General features: G+C 41.2%; 1 protein-coding gene across 2 annotated transcripts in view; it reads left to right on the forward strand.

Annotated features, from left to right (window-relative positions):
- The window catches only part of sntb1 (syntrophin, basic 1), a 43,785-nt gene extending 26,154 nt beyond the window's left edge, over positions 1–17,631 (forward strand). The window contains exons 6-8 of one of the 2 annotated variants that reach the window (XM_030394298.1): positions 755–951; positions 11,388–11,617; positions 14,374–17,631. In XM_030394298.1, coding sequence (XP_030250158.1) covers positions 755–951; positions 11,388–11,617; positions 14,374–14,466 — 520 coding nt within the window. In that variant the 3' untranslated portion in view covers positions 14,467–17,631. Of the gene's footprint in view, positions 1–754; positions 952–3,382; positions 3,497–11,387; positions 11,618–14,373 lie in introns of those variants that run through there. The other variant, XM_030394299.1, reaches the window with a different exon arrangement.
- The last annotated feature ends 439 nt before the right edge of the window (positions 17,632–18,070 follow it).

Raw genomic sequence — 18,070 nt, forward strand, 5'->3', positions numbered from 1 at the left:
CTTGTGACTATTGTGTTTTCTCAGGACTTTGATCGTAATCTAAGTTTGACACCTTTTAAAAACAATTAAATTCCTAGTACAATAAGTCAAACCTGTGCTACAATACCACTCTATTTTAGCCCATTGTTAGCCACATTGCTACATATATATCATCAAACATACTAAATTACATAACTAAATATGGTAAAAAAAAAATAATTTGGTTTTTCAGTTTGGTTTTCTTTTTAATGAGCTTTAAAGCTTGAGATCGACATGAATGCATGAATGTTTGAACCAAATGTGATCGTGGCAGTCCATCCCGAACTTGTTGAGGTGTTTCCGTCTGGACTAATGTAGTAAAAAGGCCAACCCATGGACTGACTTTGCTATTCCTGAAGGCCAGATAAAAAAAAAAACAGCCAAAAAAAAAAAAAAAATAGTTTACATGCCATGAACAGTACTTTGATTGTTCCATTGTGGGAATGTTTTGGGGCACAATTCATAACACATTCCACGACAGCTGAAGTGTAAAGGTAGCAAATGGAGAGTGAGTTGGGCCTTTTTTTCTTTTGGGGTCGCTTTTGCACAGTTCCTGATATGTCGGGGTATAGATGTATCAGTCAACAATAAGATGTTTTGTATTTTTCAGTATAAAAAACTAAGACAGTGCAAAAAACAGAATACAACAATGACAAGAAATTATTTTCTTACCACAAGGTGCTTTGTCACGAGAGCTTTTCTTTATGACAGTTTATTTGTGTATGTGTTTATGTAGTCTGGTCCACTCTGGGCCCGACCGGGGGTCGCCTCACTCTGGCACGGAGCTTTTCTTTGCCACACGGACCGGCACACGACTTGGAATCGAGACTCACCTGTTCCGGGCTGAGACCACCAAGGATCTGTCAGTGTGGACCAGGCACATAGTCAATGGCTGTCATTCCTCTGCTGAGATGATCAAAGAAGTCACTACGAGTGAGTCGGGCTACATCACACACATTTTAAAATACCTTTAAAATGGAGATTACAATGTACAGAGACAGGAGCCCACAGAAAGCATGTAGCGGTGGACGGAGTGGAGTGAGCTGCACAGGTCACTATGCTCGGTTCTTGGATGCTTCCAAAGATGTGTTCAGGCTTGCTGTAGTCAAGCATATCCTTAAAGATTTAGGAGGCTGCAAGGGTAAGTATGGCCCGAGGTCCTGCAAGCCTAAATCCAGTGCATAGAGCAAGACGTATACAAACACACACATACAGGCTCCCACGTCCACTCACAGAGATAGAGGAGGGTTTGTGATACAGCTTGACAGCCATATGGAAGATGTGGACAAAGGACTTGCTATTTATAGAAAGGAATGCTATTCTAGATTGTATATGTGTGCGAGTGCTGTTTGGCATTGGGTATTAGCTGTCCAGGGAATTCCAACAGAATAACCCCCCACCCCTCTCTCCCTCTCTCTCTCCCTCTTCGCCTCCGTCTCTCTCCAAGCACAAAATGTCCTGGGAACTGCACTTCTCCCCTGGGCCTCCCTCCTCTCTCCATCTATGATAACATCACGCCAAATTAGGTTTCACTCCACTCTTATATGAAGCAGCGGTATCCAAAAGCAAATGGATACAGGACCCCGACACTACTTCCTCATTGTCATTGCGTTTTCCGCATCATTTATCGGCTCCAAATTCTCGTTAAAGCTCTCCTAAATGGTGTCTGTGGCCACTGATCCAGGTGTTAATGCCACGCTGTGATTAGCATAGCGAGGCTTGTTTCACGTCTGCAGTGATCGATTTGAATTCAACACTCTGCCGCGTTTGATAAAAATCTGATATTGTATGTCACGGTAGTTAGTAAGGAAATGGGAATGTTAAAGGGACGTCTTATTTAATCCCATGTCAAAACGCTGTCTAGACTGAAACATGCTGCTCAGTATTGACGTGTTATGGCTTAAATGCAGAAGCAAAACCAACAGCTTTGTCATTCTTATTCCTGTACTAACCCTAAACGGCATAAAACTGAGGAGAGGTACAATTAAATAGATGTTTTGGCTTCACACGGGGAGCAAGACTAAGCATCACAAACACATCACTGACTTAATTTGACCTGCACAAAGACATCCAGCAGATACAATAACATTAGCTTTAATTAGTAAGTTGAATTTCTGACGAACTGATGAAAGTAATGTTGATTCTGCTTTTAGCTCACCTTAAGGATTTCTGCTGCTTTAGCTGCTTAATGCTAGTGCATCATTTAGCAGCTAAAGACTAACTTGTGCTAACTTTAGCTGTCTGACATTTGCAGGTAGTTTACTCTGGGTTATTTTAGCACTTTTCACCTAAAACAGCCACCTGTTTTGTCAAAAATAAACTCCAAAGCTGTAGTAAAATATACACACTTGTAGTCATTTGATCCATTGTTATTATAACAATACTCAGAGTCTTGTTAAACGCTTTTAGGGTCTAGGAGAGAGTTTAAGAGGTAAAGGCCCGATGTTTGATGTGTTAACCATCTTACTTAAGCATGGTGACATTAAAATACACCAGAGACTGATGAGATCTGTCATTAATTTTTCAAGTAGTGTTAAAGGAGTCATCACCCGGAAATCGCAATTTCTCTCGTTAAATCATGCATATTGGTGTTGGACCTCTGTTGAAACTTGCCTGAAAAGCTGGAGTTTGAAAGTGGCTTATTTTTTTCGCTTTGGCTGTTTTTCCGAACGGGAATAGCGCACAGTAGTGAGGGACTGTATATGTAAAAAAACAGGTGATGACTCCTTTAAAGTTGAAATACTGACCTTATGATGGTGCTTCAATGGATGAAATGTCAGGGGCACTGTGTCACCACATCCTGATCAAGCCATGGATGTCTGCAAGAAATGTAATAACAATAGATCTACTAGTTGTCGCGACGTTTCAACCCCACGGTGGTGCTAGAAGTCAGTGGCTCACAGCATGGCGATCACTGCAATAGATTTTGGGGATATTTTAATTTGGATACAAAATGATTGACTGACAATCAACCGCACTGCATCACCATTCATAGAGCTGTGCCTCCACTACAGATAAATAAAAAATTTGTTACAGAAGCTTTATAGGCTGGTGATTTAGGATAGTGGCACCATAGGCCAAAATAATGAGGAAAAGCGAGAATAGTTTTGAATATTTATTGCGCACTGTTGAATTTCTATCTGAAATCTCACCCATAACTTCTCCGAAACAGACTGATGTTAGCAGCGAGCCGTAACTGTCTTGTAATGGAAGTAGAACAGTAATTTACACTTCTCAGAGAAAGGAGGGTGATTGTGCATACAAATTGCATTCCCTCATTTTTCTGCAGTGGCCACCAGAGGAGTTGATGAGCCGACCTTGTCACATTGTGATAAATCATTGTGATGTTTTATTCACTGTCAAGGCTCGTGACAAGGATTTGCTTTGAAGATGGATCAACTCTGTATCACTCACCAGGCAGCAGGCCATTCTTCGAGGGATTTTAAAGGGGAAAGTAATTTGTTTGGCTCTGAAATTAAATTTCGCAGACACTTGGCCTGCTGTCATTTCTGTTATTATGATGTCCAAGGTGACTTAAACCTTTTAGGGGTTATATTGATACTTTGAGCTGTTAGCGGGATAAGGCACTGCATCATGTAGTCACAACATCTGCTTATGTCTGCTGCATGTCTGCTCCCTTTAGAAACATTCAAAACAATCTCACTAAAGGGTCCATTTAATAGATGTTCCAGTGCTTTGATTCATGTCCTGAGAGTTGGCCCATCAATCATGGTATTCCAGATGTTCATGAGTATCTTTTTTTTTGGAGCACTTGAAAGGACCAATTTGTAAGAAAGTTGTCAGGTTTTTTTTCCCAACAAATACCGATACTTCCGGTTGGTGGATGACTCAACCTACCAACCCAAATTCTCCAGTATTAGGCCCTTTAAAACTGTGTTTGAACCACCGGCATCAGCAAGAGAACAGCCCAACCTGATGGAAATTAGGAGTCGGGAATTAGAATGGGTGTTGATCTCGACAAGTGATTGTTTTATCTCATTTAGTTGTAGTGGACGAAACCGCAATGAAACACCCCACAGCATCCAAGAAGTTCATGGTAGATTTTTTTTTTTTGTCTGCCACAACACTTTCCACAACGTGTTCCAAATGCTGACCGACAGAACAGAACGATCCTCAGCGGTCCTCAGAACAATCCTCAGTGTGCACCTGTAAACGTGGCGAAACTAAAGATGAACTATGGTGTTGATGCCACGAGGGGGAACTGTCAAGCAGAGGGAAGGTCAACGTTGTTTTTACTTACTTTTTTTTTTGTAGGCTTTTGTGAATTATTACTCTATAATTCCCTAATCTGATACAGTGATCATCGAAACGGACACGAATATTGTGTTTTTTAGCGGAAATTAGACATTTGGGGGAATGAGCTTTCTTTATAAGGATTCCATTCTCAGGTCAGTGCATGAAATATGAAACTACAACCAACTGACGGTTAAAGCTTCTTTATCAATTGCTTGATCTTACAAGGGAACACACGCTTTAGGTGACTGCCTGTTGTATCTGAAGCTGCAGCTGGTTAGCTTCGCTTGGGTGGTAGACAGTTAGCCTGGTGGTATCCAAATATCTCCCAGCACCTCTAAGAAAACTAACAAGTCTCCCTTTAACATGTGCAAACACCACATCAACCGGCTGTTTGAGAGCCCAAGGACAGCTACTGTATTAACCTTGTGTTGACAGTGTTTTATCAACTGCTGTGGCCAAAGGTCAAGAAGAAACTTTGAAATAGAGATTAAAATCATCATTTTATGACCAGCTTCAGATTTGTGTTTAACATCAGTAGTCCCATCACCCTCTGCACACCCACAGCCTTCTTGTTAATGTTGTTGTCAAAGGTGACAGCTGTAAAATTTGTTAAATTGTCTCTGAGGTCGACCGGGGCTCCTTAATGAAAAGGTAAACAGCCTAATGACTCAAAAAAAGCAATTCTACCATAGTGGCTGCGCAAAATTAACCCAGTTACCCGCTGTGACACCTGAAGTTTAGCGCAGTGGGATGCAATTTTAAAAAAAGTGTTTCACCCGCCGCTAATGTCATCTGAAAACAAATGACGGTGAGCACAGAGGTGGTGCCCTGTAATAACCTTTTAGCGTTTTCGACCTGTTGTGATGGTAACAGAGTTTGTGTCTCCCTCCTCTCTCTGTCTCCCCGTCCCTCTCTCATTTAGTTCCTCTACGACGTGTTATCACTCTCCGCCCCTCCTTCCCTCCCTCTGTCTTTTCCACTCTCCATCAGGCAGAAAGAAGGGCTTTTGTTGCAGCCTGAAAAGCCCCTTTCTCTGTGCGTATGTGTGTGTGTATGTGTGTACTCTGGTGGGAAACGCTGCTCGCCCCACAGATCAAGGCTCTCAGGTAGGAGAGTCGAGTTTCGGGTCTAATTTTCGCTCCCGAACACAACAAAGACCCCGGCACTCTTTGCCCCATTTACAACTGTTGTGCCATTAGGGAGACGTTTGTCCTGCCAGATTGTTTATACATCATTAGAATGATATTACACATTATGAGAGTCATTTTTCATCATGAATGGGATGTCTTCAGGGTTCCAGGGATATTACACTGTGTTTGAATCTGTGCGTGTGCGTGTGTGTGTGTGTGTGCGTGCCTCATTCCTCTGTTTGATTCAGTGTCTTTCTTATCAACATTACTTCCCGAAGTTGTACACCTCTGTTGGTTTAGTGTGTTTCACAGCTGATAAAGACGAGAGAAATCACTGTAATATTCTGCTCTGCTGTTGACACAAAAAAAAAGAGTCTTAAACCAACACCGGCACCGCCTCCTGCAGGTCCCAACACCTCACCTCAGGTCAGTGTGGTTTGAAGCCAGCGTTTCCTCTGTAGCTTCGTTATGCAAAAAATGTTAATTACTGTATACTACAAGAAATTAATAATACATTCTGTTAAATTTTTTCCTGTTCAAACACATAATGAGGGGTTGGACAAAATCAGGTAGACGCTTCATTAAAAAGAAAAAAGAACCTAAACCTTCATGGATGCTATATCAGCATCGCAAGCACTTGTTCAAAAATGGTTTATACAAGGCTGCATGATGATTAATAGTATTCCTATAACAGCCCAACATGAGAGAGATCCCCATCTCTTTGAAAGCAGTTTATCTGTGTTCGACAAAGAAAAGCTTTTCAGTCTGAAGCGCTTCAAGAAACTGTCCTTTTATAGAAGATAGTTATACAGTGGGATTTGGTGAAAAATGCTCCACTCTTTGTGGGCTGCCTCCGAAAATTGGTGCAGCAATGAGGATTTTTGCCAGGGGAACTGGGACAAAAGGGGAGTAAGCTCCATCAGCACTGCTTCTCCATCAAAATAGCTTCAGAGACCCCTGTCCTGTGAACACCTTTTGGATTAGTTAGGCCTTTTAAAGCTGGCTATATACTCTGCCTTCATGCATACCCTATATCAGCACTTGACTTCCATTACATTGTTGGACAGCATGTCATAAGAACTAGATCTGATCGAGTATACCCTTGCCTTAATCCCTCTCCGAAAAAACAGATTTGTGAATGTTGAATTAATCAAATATAGCCCAAAAGGAGGAAGAAGAGGTGTCTGAGAGACCTGGAACAGCCAGCATCATTTGCATGAAATATCAGAAGATTAATAGTGCCAAGTGTAAGCAGCTGCATTAATAAAACGTGGCATTACAAGTCAGCTGAGAGTCAAGTAGCTGATGATGTTGTTCGCTATGCTCCATTTATAATTTTGGAGACAGTGACAAGTTGGGCTTGGATTGGTCAGCTCTCACAGACCCGAGCAGGCATCTGCATCTGCTCTGCTGGTGTTTTTGCCATTAGAGGCACACTGGGGGAACTGTGTTGTTAAAAGTCATACTTTAAGTGACCACGAGGAACTTTAACGTGTTTATGAAACAGCCTTGTGATTCCTCTGATGATTATAAATTCCCTGTAACAGCAAACGAGGCCCTCAGCGAAAAGACTGCTATTTCTATTAATGCTTGTGCTCGGGTCGGATCACATATCACGTATAAATATTACCTCATCGCGATCGATCCATCCTATGGTTTCTCTCTCACTTGCTTCCAAAACAAATGCACACACCACCAGCATGCGCTGGCAAAGATCTTTACAACAGCAGGTGCTAGTGTTGTACCACTTTTGTCAAAAGGGGCCACTAGAATATACAAAAACTGAAACGTCCTCGAAGTCAGGTTTAGTAAAAGTATATATCATGTTGAAATGTTACTTTTTGTAAAAGTGAAAGTTTATATATACATGTAATGTAGACTATAAGTCAGATCTGATATAAGTTTTTCTTAATGTTGATCAAATAAATTAAATTCAAAATGTGATATTTTGGGTTCTGATGCAGCATGAAATCAGCAAAGTAACTAGTAACTAAAATGATCAAATAAATGTAGTGGAGTAAAAGTAAAATATTTGTATTAGCAGTATAAAATAGCAGAAAATGAAAATACTCGAGTAAGTACAAGTACCTCAAAATTGTACTTACAGTAGAGTACTTGAGTAAATGTGCTCATTCTGGCAACTGATTTAGATGCAGAGTAAAGGCTGTGTGCATTCCTCTGTGGATTGGGCCTTTTGATACTTTCACACTTTTTTTATATGTTGCACCTAGACCTGCATTATCTTTAAAAAGAGACATGGGAAAACTCACTTTTTGCAATATGGGACCTTTAAAATACCTCTTTTACAGCTGGCAGCTGCCGCATGTTGGCAGTGGGTCTAATAAAAGCCACTTTTTGGAGCAGTAATTGGGATTAAGTGCGTTTCTTGGGCGTTTTCATTATTTTGTCTCTGTTGAACCACATTGAGAAAATGATGTCAGGTGTTCTTGTTAATGTTTTAAAATGTAGAACGCAATCAGATGAAAAAAAAAAGGCAACAATCAGAGGAAATTAACAGCAATTTAACGTGCGTCTCTTTGACTTGATTATGTTGCCGGTCAGAAAAAAAACATCCACCAGCTTCTCTGTGCAGAGTAAATTAAACTCACAAGAATGATTTGCCTACTGCGTTTGACCATAGTCTAGTGTGTGTGTGTGTGTCTGTATGTCTGTGTGTGTGTGTGTGTGTGTGTGTGTGTGTGTGTGTCTGTGTGTGTGTGTGTGTGTGTGTGTCTGTGTCTGTGTGTGTGCTACTGTGTACACATTTGCCAACCTTGCTTTAATAATCGCCTCCAGATAAAGAGACAAACGAGGAAGGGATTTAGGTGTGTATAGGGTGATTAACGTGGTTTGACTGATGACGTGGTTAGGTAGTCAGAGAATCCGTCTGTTGACAGTCGGACAAAAGAGGCCGCCGCGTGTGACAACACACACACACACACTCGTACATATATGTAAACAGCCATCCATAGGTATTCTGTTGCCCCACAGAGAGAGAAGATACAGATTATAGGCATCTCCATCTCTCTTTCACAAATAGACACATCCACACATTAAACACACTCTCTCTGACATATGTACCCGCGTGCAAATACACAAACACACACACACACACTCCCCTCCCTCCACACACATCCTGCTCAGGCTGTCAGCAAACAATGGAAAGATAACAACTCTCTCCTCGTTCTCTGTGTCACACAAACACGCCGCTCAGTGGATCAGATGTCGTCCAGAGAGAGAGGCTTATGCTGTAAATGAAGTTTTCAGCGCAAAGCCTTCATGTCTGCCTGGGGGTGGAGGGGGTGGTGGTGTAGGGGTGGGGGAGAGCGAGGGAACGCTCGCTGTCAAGACACTGAAAAATAAGACTAAACGCAGCTAGATCACACCGCGTGGAGACGAGACAGGTTTGTCATTACAGCAGAGGAAAGTGGCGAGTAAATTGAGAGAGAAGATAAAGATAGTAGTCTCTGCTTTCAGCCAGACACACGCTGAGAAGAGAGAGCGGGAGAGAAGGAGATGAGGAATGTTGTACAACAGATGAATTACACTTTCAGCAGGTTGGTCTCCGTGTGGAGACGGGAGCCTCTCACTGAAATGTAACAGGCAGTGCAGGGCAAGTTACTTTCAAAATGTAATAAATGTCTTTTAAAAGTCATAATGTACTACGTAATGCATGACTGATTGCAGTTCTTGAATCAAAATAACTGCAGAAGTTTGATTTATCGTTATAAAACGAATCATTGTTTTATAACGGGTAATTACATCAGATCAAGTTTATTGCAGTTCATAACAAATTCATTGGTGGGCGTTGTAGAGACTAATGAAGGCACATGTCTGGACCGTTCATGGAGCGTGCCCGTTTAGAAAACATGACGTCTCACTCCTCAACCATCTCAACTGTCGACTTCTGGTGACAGGAAATTCTTCTGCACAAGCCAATTCAGGTGTGGATGAATTCTTAAAAAAAAAAAAATAAAATACATTAAACACAGTTAATGTGGGCGGCTGTAGCTCAGCGGGTAGAGCAGGTCGACTAATGATGGGAAGGTTTCTGGTTCAAATCCCTGCTCCGCTGACCTGAGCTGCATGTCGAAGTGTCCTTGAGCAAGAAACTGAACCCCAAATTGCTCTTGAGGGCCCTGCGATGAGCTGGCGACTTGTCCAGGGTGTACCCTGCCTTCGCACAGAGACAGCTGGGATTGGCTCCAGCAACAAACCCCACAACCCCTTGAAAAGGGATTAAGTGGTTACAGACGATGACATGACATGACACAGTTAATGTAATAATATTACCAGTACATTGGAAAATGCTATAGAAATACAAGTCCAAAATCCTGTTAGTTACATGAAATTACTCTGTTACTGTTGAAAAGGGACGACACGTTACAACCAGCACTCACTCATGATAGACTTGAGACGCAGGAGGTAGAACAGAGTTGGACGCACTTTGATAGGTAACTGATGTATTAACGGGAAAGCAGAAGAGGAAAAAACTTTAATGAACTGCCACTTTATTTGTGAATGAACCCAGTGATTGGGCTCGCAATATCATATTATCACTACACGATAATCATGGCCAAAATAATCCATGATGATGATTAAGATGATTATGATTATTGAATAGCAATATCTGTAGATAATTTCCAGAAATCCAGTAAAACCTGTGAGAAATAACGTACTTTTTTCAGGTGTTGGCAGAGTATCTGGCTCTGTTTTGTCGTCTCCTCTAACATTTTGTTGACAGTTGTTAACATCTGTGTGGCAGCAGTTGCCACCAGACTGTTAGATTCAGCTAGTTAGTTAATGCGTCCTCTTCCTCCTTTTTCTGTTCCATGGTGGGTGTGAGTGTTTAGGTGCACAGGAAGAAACAGAAGGATTTAAGTGGTTCTGCGCTATGCAGACATTATGATCACATGTGTATTATTAACATGATGTCAATATTTCATATATAAGCATCACGCTTTGATCATGGCCAGTACATCAAGACAGCCCTGATCTCAATAAAAGGCAGTACAATTCCATAGCACCACAAACCACAGCCTGCATAAGGAAAAAGAAGTTGAAACAACACATCAAATGTGTGAACGCCTAACATTATAGCTTATATGAAGTAGGGAATTATTGTTATATCTTTAGTATATCATTATTGAACCTAATAAATAGACCTAACAATCTGGAAACTGAGAGATTAAGTCCCCTTTGAACAGTTTAAACAGTGAAAATAGCCAAGAATGTCATGTTGTTGATGTTTTGTGTATTTTCTTTGCTATCAAATATAATAAAATGAGTTAGTTGGAAGCACTTGTATAGAACAGTATTCTTTGCACTCAGAAGATTAATATCAGTTCATATTCATTATGGACAGTGTAAACACATTTCTTTTTTAGAAATGAACATTTCTGAACAAACTGTAATAAATACCAACTAAAATAATAGCTATTAATGCTTTTATTTGACATGTGAAAAGAGCTGTAATCATGTAATGCAGAACAGAGGAGCACAGTTATTATTGCTGGACCGACCACACGATCACCTGCGTCAGTTAAATAAGCTGAAACCAAGACTGCGTCAGTGTCATCCATCTTTTCTGAGCGCTCTGCACAAACATCCAACACAGAAACATAACACATTAATCATACCGAGCGGCCCTGCCCTTCCAAAACAAGCAATCACTTGGCACTTAAGTCATTAGACAAACGAAGATCTTCCCTAAAAGTAAGGAGAGGACGGAGGTTTTCCAAGGACAGGGATGAAATAACAATATGCATTTATTGCTGCGCCACTACTCACATAAACATCTGTGATTTAGACCTCTCAAGGATAATTTCTTATTTTATAGCACACGCACCAGCTCTTTAACTCTTATTTCTGTCAGCCACATGTCATTAATACGATAAAAAATGAGAAACAAGATGATTTGTTCATGAGCATCTTGTTAGCTAAAAGTCAAAAATTAAATTATCCCATCCATTTCTCTTCCAGGTTGTCTATACCGGGGTCAGGAGTGCCGGCTGGTGATTCACTACGAACAGGGCTTCTCTGTGCTGGCTGACCCCACGCTGGGAGACAGGGAGAGCGTGGAGGAGAGAGAAGTTCAGACGCCCACCAGGCCCCGGGTGCTCCTCTCCTACCCCTATGAGAAACTAAAGATGTCCTCAGATGATGGAGTTCGCATGCTCTTCCTCGACTTTGGAGGGAAGGAGGGGGAGATTGTGAGTGTCTTTTTGCAGTTGTTCGCTCAATCATTTCTCGTTTCACGTCGAGATTCTTCAAAATGTACTTCTTTAAGAAAGTCCTTAAACTTTGTTTAGTTTTTCTTTTTTTTATTATCAATTGATGGGGGGTGGGGGAGACTGGCTTCTGCATCTAGCTGACTTTGCTGTGGTCATGTACAGCTCGCAGTAAATAGAAACAAGTCCATACCCCATTCTCAGGGGACTTCAGCGGGCCTTCTGGGAAATGAAGCAAAACACAAACTGGAGGGAGAGAGAGCGGCACAGCAGAAAGTAGATTACAGCACTTCATCACGAAACAACCTCCCGAATTAAAATGAACTTCACACGTACGTGCGAGCGCTCGAGAGGGCTGTTTTTTTTTTTAAAATAGCCTGTCACTCACTGTAAGAGTTTTAATCTGTTCACATTGCTCTGCAGCTCACTGTGCGGAGGTCCAGTTGGCTCGTGTTTCAGGAAGTAATCAGGGCCAGTTGCTGTGTATACCTGAAGTACAAACACTACCAGCCTATCTCATATGATCTTGTTTGACACACCTGTTATGAATATCAATGTTGGTGTCAGGAGGATGAGCTCTAGTAGCATTTTTATTACCTTCCCTTGACACTTATAAAAGCTGTTTTTCCCCGGAAAAACTGATGTTTCATCATTCATAAGGCTGTAGCGCTGTGATTTACTGTATGCAGGGAAAATAAAGTGACAGAAAACTAAAACACTTACTCTCCTGGCTTAGTGGATTCAAAAAAAAATGTGAAACTGAGACGTGTTAAATCTGTGTAACCATCCACATACAGCTCTGTGTAAATCATCTGTCAGATACACTCATGTCTGACTGCTCAGATTATGCTGAAGGCAAGTGAGCAAAGACTTTGGTGCTTTGATTATAAACCCTCTGTTGGCTACCTTCACAGAGCAGATTTCAGGTTTCTGTAGCATTTCTGGAGCCCGGCACAGCCACAGAGGAGACTTTGTGAAAGTCCCAAGGCACTCGTGGATGTGGCTGATGGCTCATTAGCTCAGCATTTGAAAGTGGAATCGGCTGGTCTTCTTTCAAATTGTTGACTATACTGTCATTACTTGGCAGGGACTATGTATGTCTAATTTTCTCACAGCAATTGACAGCTTATCTACCCCGTACAGAAAATTTATTATGGAGCACAGGCTGAGCCAAACCATTGATTGTGGCTTGGAAAACAAACATCAAGAGTCCACCACACTCTGGCACAGTGGTGCTTTGTGCTAGATAATAACTAAATGCTCGAAATCTATGGGAGCAAATAAGGGTCAGTCATATTTTGAGCTTGTGAAATGATGTTCACATTGTGTATGCATGTGGGGAAACAAAAAACCTCGAATTTACACACACAAATCTCAATAAAGTTTTTAATATACCGCGGTTTCCCAGTTGCAGTGATTTACAATTTTCGCCATCTTAGTGCAGCGTATTACCATGCTAATATTTGCTGATTAGCACTGAAGCACAAAGGACAACTGAGGTTGATGAAAATGACTTATTTTTGCACACTGGTTGCCCCAATCTTTAAAAGAAAATGCTGCTAAAGTGCCCTCTTGGATGCCTCTATGGTAGATAAATAGGTGAGGTGTCCTTCTCGTGAAGAAAACTTTAAGTACGCTTTCTGCATGCTCCTGGAATATGTGTCCAGCTTAACTTGCTTCTTTCTTTTTCATGCGGTGCAAAAAAAAACAATTATATCAAGCCACGAGTCGAGTTGATTTGACAGTGAATCAGAGTCGTAATTGCAATGGATTTTAATTGTATCCTTGTACTGAGCGATTGTGGTCTCTATCTGTATAATTGTCAGCGTGATGGAGGTTCTGTAAAATATTGTTTTTAGTGTCTGGTGATGTTCTGCGTGCACCTGCCCAAGAAACGGAGATGTGAATCAATGTGTGTTTAATTTTTACATTTTTGTCCATGGCTGTTTAATAAAGACTCATTTGAAAAAAAATGTCCGCCAGTCGGGGGCAATAGAGGCGGCATCATGGGATCTTCAGAGTATTTAGGATTCATCCGTCAACTTCCATGGCTGTCCGTACCAAATGTCGTGCCATCCATCCAATAGCTGTAACATTTCCGTGTGGACTTAAGTGGCGGGACAACTACAGGAATGACTGACATCGGCACAGCTACATATTTATCCCAACTACTGAAAATCGGACTTTTGTCAAAGTAAGAACCTCGTGGAGCAGTAATGACGTGCAGCTCCGCTCATATTTCATCGCCCTGGCTTTGCTCGACGGGAGGCAGCCTCTAAAACTTCCTCCGTGTTAAATCTGACCAACTAAACAGCAGTTTGTGTGTGAATTTATAGGTTAAATCTCCCTATAGGCCTCAGGAACAGGATGTGAGTCATAGCACCAGTGAAATCACCCACTGTTTATTCAGGCTATGAACAGAGCTTTGTTCACACGGATGTGGCGTTTGTGTGTGTACAGCTCTTAGCTTCAGCCACGACCGTCTAATCCCGGCCTCATGGGGCACTGTGTTGACTGTGTAGTTAGTTTTGAATATATTTCTACGGTTTTATGTGCTTTACAAACTCTTCTTCTTTTTCATTGCCTCCCCTGCCACTTCCTCTCTCTGTCATCCCGCCTGCTTTAATGAATTCTCACATATTTTAATTATATTCTCTCCTCTATACCCCAGTCATGCTCTGAATTATTCGATCTTGTTCTGCTTTTTTAATTCCATTGTTTTCCCTTTTCTCCTCCAGCAACTGGACCTCCACTCGTGTCCGAAGCCCATCGTCTTCATCCTGCACTCCTTCCTCTCCGCTAAGATCGCCCGCCTGGGTCTGGTGGCCTGACCTGTCTAAAGGGACATTTCATCTCCTTTGAAAACAGAAATCCACCTTGTTTTTCCACCTCTCTGCAGCCCGCATGCAGTACAACACGTCAAGACTCCTTCAGTCGGGGACCCAAGCTGAGTGAATGTAGCCTCTATGTGGAAGTCGACCGTTGTGGGGGCTTCAACTACAAGTTAAAGGAGAAAATCAATCCAGACTGGTTCTGCTTTGACTGAAAGGGACAGATTTCTGTGGGATAAACCCTCCCTTAAGGGCTGCATGGACTAAAGTGTTGACTGAAGAACCACAGAAGAAGACATGTACTGGACTAGAAGAAGAGAGAGGACATATGACAGACTTTTCAAGGGAGCCGATTGGGCATTACTGTCAGGTCCAGGATTGGAAGGACTGGACATGTGCCGCGCGGTTGAGATGAATTCACTTTTAATTCAATCAAAATGTAATGGCAAACTGCCTTCCATTTATCAATTATATAATTTATTCGCCATTAGCTCTGAAAGGACATTCTGAATTTCACTCGGTCATTTTTCTTCACCCAACACTCGACACTGTGGACAAACTTTACGCATTTGTCTTTGTTAGTGTTCCCTGAAATGTCTCGTTACCAGCGTCAGCATTCATCATTAGACCGAGAGGTACAGTCGGCCACAAAGTGAAGGCTGACTCAGATCTAAAATGTCACGGTGTTCTTTTAACAGGTTACATACGGTGACCATCTGTGAGGTCAAAGTATTTCAATTTGACTTATTATGATAGTGATCTGGAGTCAAATGATCTAATGCCTCAAATACAAAAAAAAAGAATAATTGGCTTTAGATTAAAATAAAACAAACTCAGGCATTCGAAATTTTTGAATCATATTTGAATTCCACGAGGTGTTTATGACTCAAAAACAAGAAAAAACTCACATCGAACAAGTGAAAATGTTAAGTCACTGCCAGGTGGCAGAAATACCATTAATTAAAAATTGAATATTAATGGAGGTTAATGAAGAAGTTAGTCATAAATCGTTAATTTATCTCAAATTATACCATAACTAAATAATAAGGTCATAATCAGAAAACTTTGGTAAACACATTTTGACAGTGTAGTTTAAAGCAATAGTTCAACCTCACAGGGAAATACGACTTTGTCCTTCCTTTCTAGTTAGATGACTGTCTGGTATACAAGAAGCTCTAGCCACGAGCTGGTTAGCTTAGCTTTGCCAAATGACTGGGCACAGAGGGAAACAAGTGTCTACCCAAGCTCTGCCCAAAGATAAATCAAAATCCACCAACAGTCACCTTCAGAGCTCACCAATTAACAAGTTCTTCTTCATTTTTGTATTCTGCACTGGGCTAATAGGCTAATTAAGGCTGTAAACAGATCTGAAATTGAACATGAGATAATGTTTTTGAAGCTCTCTCAGACTTTTTTTTAGCTTACCAAACAACACATGTGATTTTAAGCAACCGCGTACCCTCGGTGAGCGCTAAAGACAGTCACTGTCCTGTCCACGAAATAGCAAAGTCCTCTTAGGCAAGGCTCACGCTTCAGGAGCCATCTTGGTAATGGCCCAGGGCAGTCATTTTGGTCTAATAAGACCAGGCCCAAATCTAAAATGAATGAGATTACCATAACTTCACATTCAGTGGTCACCAGGACATAAAAACTGCATGTATAGAATCACCAATCAAAAAAAAAAAAAAAAAGGATGCCATGAGATTTTTACACTTTTGGGTTTTGTTCAGATTAAACTGGTTAGACTTGATGTGTTAATAAGAGCTTCTGGTGGGTTGATTTTGTTACATTTGTAAAGATCTAGGTTACCCCTTTCCCTGTTTCCATTGTTTATGCTAAGCTAACCAGCTACAGGCTATAGCCTTATATTTAACAGACAGATATCAGAGTGGTATAGATCTTCTCATCCAACTCTGTGTTATGTTTCAAGGCCGAAACCGACTGCTGGACAACAAGCAGGCAAGGTGGAAAAAACAAAAAGCGAGCTTTAATGACATAATGCTGAAAACCAGGCAACAAAAACTGAGGCAAAAATCCAAGAACAAAAAGCAAAATAAAAGAACTCAACTAAGATCAAATCAGAACTGCACGGGGAACACAGGCAGGGATGATCACAAAGGACTAAAAACGTTGCTTACCTAACAACTCAAAGAGAGAAACACATGGACGAAATACACTAGAGTCCAATTAACTAAGTGACACAAGTTGTACAGAAAACAAGCGGGGAAACGGACAAAGACAGGAAGTGAATCACAACATGGCACATGAAGAGAGAGAACACTGAAAAATCTGACGTCAGTTAATTTCCTTAAAAAAAAATCCAGGACACCGATGACTTCAAGACTAATCATTTTAAGTTGTTAAAACTTTTTAGCTAGTACAACTTAACTTTAATCGTCTACTCTACTGGGTAATTGTGAGGTAATCGGTTTCCTGACTTGTCAACTTAAATCAGGAAAAATAAATGACAGCCTGAAACCATAACACTCAGCAAGACAGCAACGAAGCATTCTGTTTATATGGAAAACTAAGAAAATCAAATGGTGCCATAGTCAACCCATCACCTGTTATTTATCTTACATTATAGCGATGTAGCCATCATAGGAGTCTTAAATCCTGCAGTAGTCAGTGCGGCTCATTATCTTCTTTGGATGTTACGCAGCAGATCAGATCTGTACGCAGCACTGTCTCTAACATGGCTGGCTGCCAGGTCCTTTCCTCGTGCCTTCAGATGACTGAATTTAGAAAGAGACTGATCGCAGGGATCCTTATGGAGCAACAACGTGACTTCTATAATGGCTACTTTACTTCTGGTTGTGAGCGCGAAGAGATTCCTTACATTTCCAGCGGCCCGTCACACACACATTCACACAAACACACACACACACACACACACACACTGTGAGCAATGATTTACATGTTGTAATCCTACCACTCTCTAGAAGAAATATCATGTGTTTTGTTGATACTAAACGATAGTGGAGGCAATGTAACACTTTTGTTCAGACAAGAATCCAGCACTTACTGATAACCTCGGGTGGAGAGGAGTTGCTTTGATATGTAGAATACTCTGATGCCTTTGGCAGCTACTGTACTGTCACTCAGAATGATAAAGCTTAGTTTTTAACAAACGGTGCACATAAATCATGTATTTAACAAAAGTGACACGATGAGTTTTGTTTTTATTGCCGTTGTTCATGCGTTTCTCTTCAACAGCAGACCAGCTGAAAACGTTGGCTTGGGAGATTTTTTCACCTGATTCATATTGAAATGTAAATTACACCACAGCTTGTTTGCTAATGACGCCAGTTCCTTACTGTTTTTTGATATATTTAATTCCCTTCTTGTGCTCTCATAATTGAAATGAACTCGACACTCCTGTACACACACACACACACACACTCTCTCTCTCTCTCTGCAGTGCAACAAAAAAATTTTTTGTTTGTTTTTTTGGCTGATCCACTAATTTACTGCACATTAGTGACATTCTAACTTGATTTAAGGCATGTTTTATAGAGCAGCTCAGCAGAAAGGATTCATGCGTCCACGGCCAAAGAGCTTGAGAGTAAATGAGATTCAGACTTAGCACAATCGTAACTCGTTG

The sequence above is a fragment of the Sparus aurata genome, chromosome 17 (assembly GCF_900880675.1).
Source record: "Sparus aurata chromosome 17, fSpaAur1.1, whole genome shotgun sequence".
In the NCBI taxonomy this organism is placed as follows: Eukaryota; Metazoa; Chordata; class Actinopteri; order Spariformes; family Sparidae; genus Sparus; species Sparus aurata.